Source organism: Phalaenopsis equestris, unplaced genomic scaffold, assembly GCF_001263595.1.
Source record: "Phalaenopsis equestris unplaced genomic scaffold, ASM126359v1 Scaffold232073, whole genome shotgun sequence".
In the NCBI taxonomy this organism is placed as follows: Eukaryota; Viridiplantae; Streptophyta; class Magnoliopsida; order Asparagales; family Orchidaceae; genus Phalaenopsis; species Phalaenopsis equestris.
The window spans coordinates 1-3075 of NW_018250042.1; the positions used below are offsets into that span (position 1 = coordinate 1).

General features: G+C 36.4%; 1 protein-coding gene across 1 annotated transcript; it reads left to right on the top strand.

Moving 5' to 3' along the window:
• Window positions 1-13: 13 nt before the first annotated feature.
• LOC110038185 (probable ribose-5-phosphate isomerase 1) lies at window positions 14-1004 on the top strand (the record flags this gene model as incomplete). The annotated part of the gene is given in 2 exon segments (XM_020742957.1): window positions 14-546; window positions 548-1004. Coding segments are annotated over 2 exon segments (665 nt in total), but the record flags the coding sequence as incomplete, so codon positions are not given.
• Window positions 1005-3075: the final 2071 nt, after the last annotated feature.

The window sequence follows — 3075 nt, forward strand, 5'->3', positions numbered from 1 at the left end:
GCCCCCGCCCCCCCCGCCGCTCACGCCCTCGATCGCATCGGCGACCTCATTCGCCGCGGCGTCCTCCGCGACATCGTCGGCATCCCGACCTCCAAGAAGACGGAGGTTCATGCTCGCGCGGTCGGCATCCCGCTTTCTGACCTGGATACTCACCCGGTGGTGGATCTCTCCATCGACGGTGCTGATGAGGTCGATCGCCATCTTAACTTGGTGAAGGGTCGTGGCGGCTCTCTTCTTCGGGAGAAGATGATTGAAGGGGCTAGTAAGAGATTCGTCGTCATCGTCGACGAGTCGAAGATGGTGAACTTACTTGGCGGCAGCGGTTTGGCTGTGCCTGTCGAGATCATCCCTTTCTGCTGGAAGTTCACGATGGGGAAGCTCCGGCGACTATTTGATGGCGTCCCAGGGTTCGATTTGAGGCTGCGGACCACTTCGGGAGCTGAATCGACTCCTTCTGTGACTGATAATTTGAATTATGTTATCGATCTGTTCTTCGAGAACGGGATTAGCGGGGATTTGGATGAGATTAGTGATGCCATTTTGAAGACTGTGGGTGGTGTGGGGTGTTGTGGAGCATGGGATGTTCTTGGGGATGACGACCTCTGTCATAGTAGCGGGGAAGGATGGCAGCGTTACGGTGATAAACAGGGTGGGAGATAGGAGTATGGTGACTGGGTGAAGATGCTTTTTAATTCTCTGAGGTAAGTTTACTGATTGAGGAGTTAAAATTATCATCTTTAATTAGAAAGCATGTCTGCTAATCGAGCAATTTTTTGTTTTTTGCCGATCCAAGCAAAGTTTTCAGGCACTTGTTCCTGGAAATTTGCGATCTTGCTCCTCAAAGAGAATTTTTGTAAGGGCGGATGCTTCATTCTCATCTCTAATGAAAAATTAGATTTTTTTTCCCTGAAATTTTGGAGCTTGTTTTTGCATCTGTATTGCTTATTTATTTGCCCCTCGATTTCCATGCTTAATCCTACTTGTTCTTGCGATCTTAATGTTCTTATCTCAACTTAATTCTCACACTTCAGATAGATTTTTCTTTTTTTTTGTGTACTTTTTTAATGACTTTATTTTTAGGTACGGAGAAGAAGAAAGAAAATATGAAATTTTCTTAGAAATTCAGCTTTCAAACAGGCAATTATTGTAGCTATTAGATCTAATTCATTTTCTAAACAAAATCCACAAAGAAAGTAAGACTTTATCCAAATAAGTTTAGAAGCTGAAATCCATTCTTCCACTGCTATAATCTAGTTTTTGATTTGATAGTCGAACTACTGAAGCATTGAACTTTATCTATATCTGATTGATGATATGATCATACATATTGACGCTTGGAGGCATTCTTTTCTATCTTAATAATATGATGTGATAATCACCAACTTTAATAGTTTTAATGGAAAAAAAATCAAACTGTTAGAACTTCAACAAATACATTCTCTTTGATCTGTCCACAACCTAATGCATGTGATTGATTACTAACTTGTATGAACCCTAGATTAACTTATGATTTTATCATTTTTTTTCATTATTGAGATTTGTATTAATATTTGTTTTTTTTAACTAAAACATCCTAACCATAACAAATATGAGGCTCATTTGCTTAGATAGAGTGTAAGCATGCCTCAAATTACATAATGATTGTACATACAATCCAATCATACACACAATCATGAATCTAAAATACTGTTGTGGATTGTCTATATGAATGCCCAACAGTTTTTTTGAACTAGCTAATGGACTTTTAATCATTAGGGTGTGTTATTACTGCCACTCTCTGTGTTGCAAATGCTGATTCTACCTCATTTGCAATAAAATTCTTTAGAATTTAAATTGTTGATGGATATAATTGCAATTAATTGAAGTTTTGGGATTTATAAAGGGCTATTGGAGGCCTTCTTAAGCCTTCACCCCTTTGCTTATGGATATACCCCCCTTGACTGCATTCTGATAGCATGGGAGAAAGTGTGCGATTTGGGGCCCAAATCGTGCAAGGTCTATTTGAAGAAGTTTTTTCGAGTATTCATTGTCCTCAACTCTTAATAACATTTCATCACTTTATCTTTTAGTTTCTTGTTTTTTAAGATTACACCAACTTATCCGAAACTGCGTTTAAGTTTTTACACTAAACACGGGCCGTTACGATCGCCCCGCGGGCCGCGTTTCAGGATAAACAGTTTATCATAAAACGTACAAGCTGCACCAAACGGACCCTATGTTTTGGGCAGAGGTGGCATGCAGTCTCCTCAACTCTTAATAACATTTTATCACTTTATCTTTTAGTTTCTTGTTTTTTAAGATTGCTCTTACCTTTACTTATCATTTTTGTAGGAGATTGTGTAGCAATTATTTTATAGGTGATAGCATTGAGTCATTTCCGAAGTGTTGAATCACCTTGTTTGATATTTATCTATTATATTGGGGATTTGGGTAGTTTAGCCCATAATGTAAATGTAATTTTACATAGTTCTGTATGTATTTACCTATCTTACACTTTAAGTTTGATATTTATATTTGTGACACTTTGGTTTTAATTACTATAAACTTATGCATGAAAATGTGTGCGTATTTCACTTTTAAGAAGTTAAGTCATAGTTATATTTTTGATGTGGTGTTAAAGATTTGAGGTATATGCTTGTAAATATGAAAGTTTAGGTGTGGGATATGGAAATATATAGAACTTTTGTGGTTTGTGTAATACCCCCAAGACAAAAATCTATTTTTTTTTAATATATTTATAACATGCAAATATTTTATATCACATTAAAAAAATATCACTATTTTAACATTTATAGTGTGAAATGCACCTTCTCGTGCATAGATGAGGCGGTATATTCGTAGAAATTAAAGCTTTTTTATATGTAAATACATAGGAATTGAATGGTGTTTATGTGAATATTCTTGTGTGTCATCTTCTCTTTTATGATTTAGACTAAAGTATTACTTGTATCTTGTCTCATGTATTTATACAATGATTTACGTGTATATTTAATTAATAAATTATTGTTTTTCAGACAGCCATAAAATTAAAGCTCAGGTGTTTTATATGTAAATACATAGGAATTGAATGGTGTT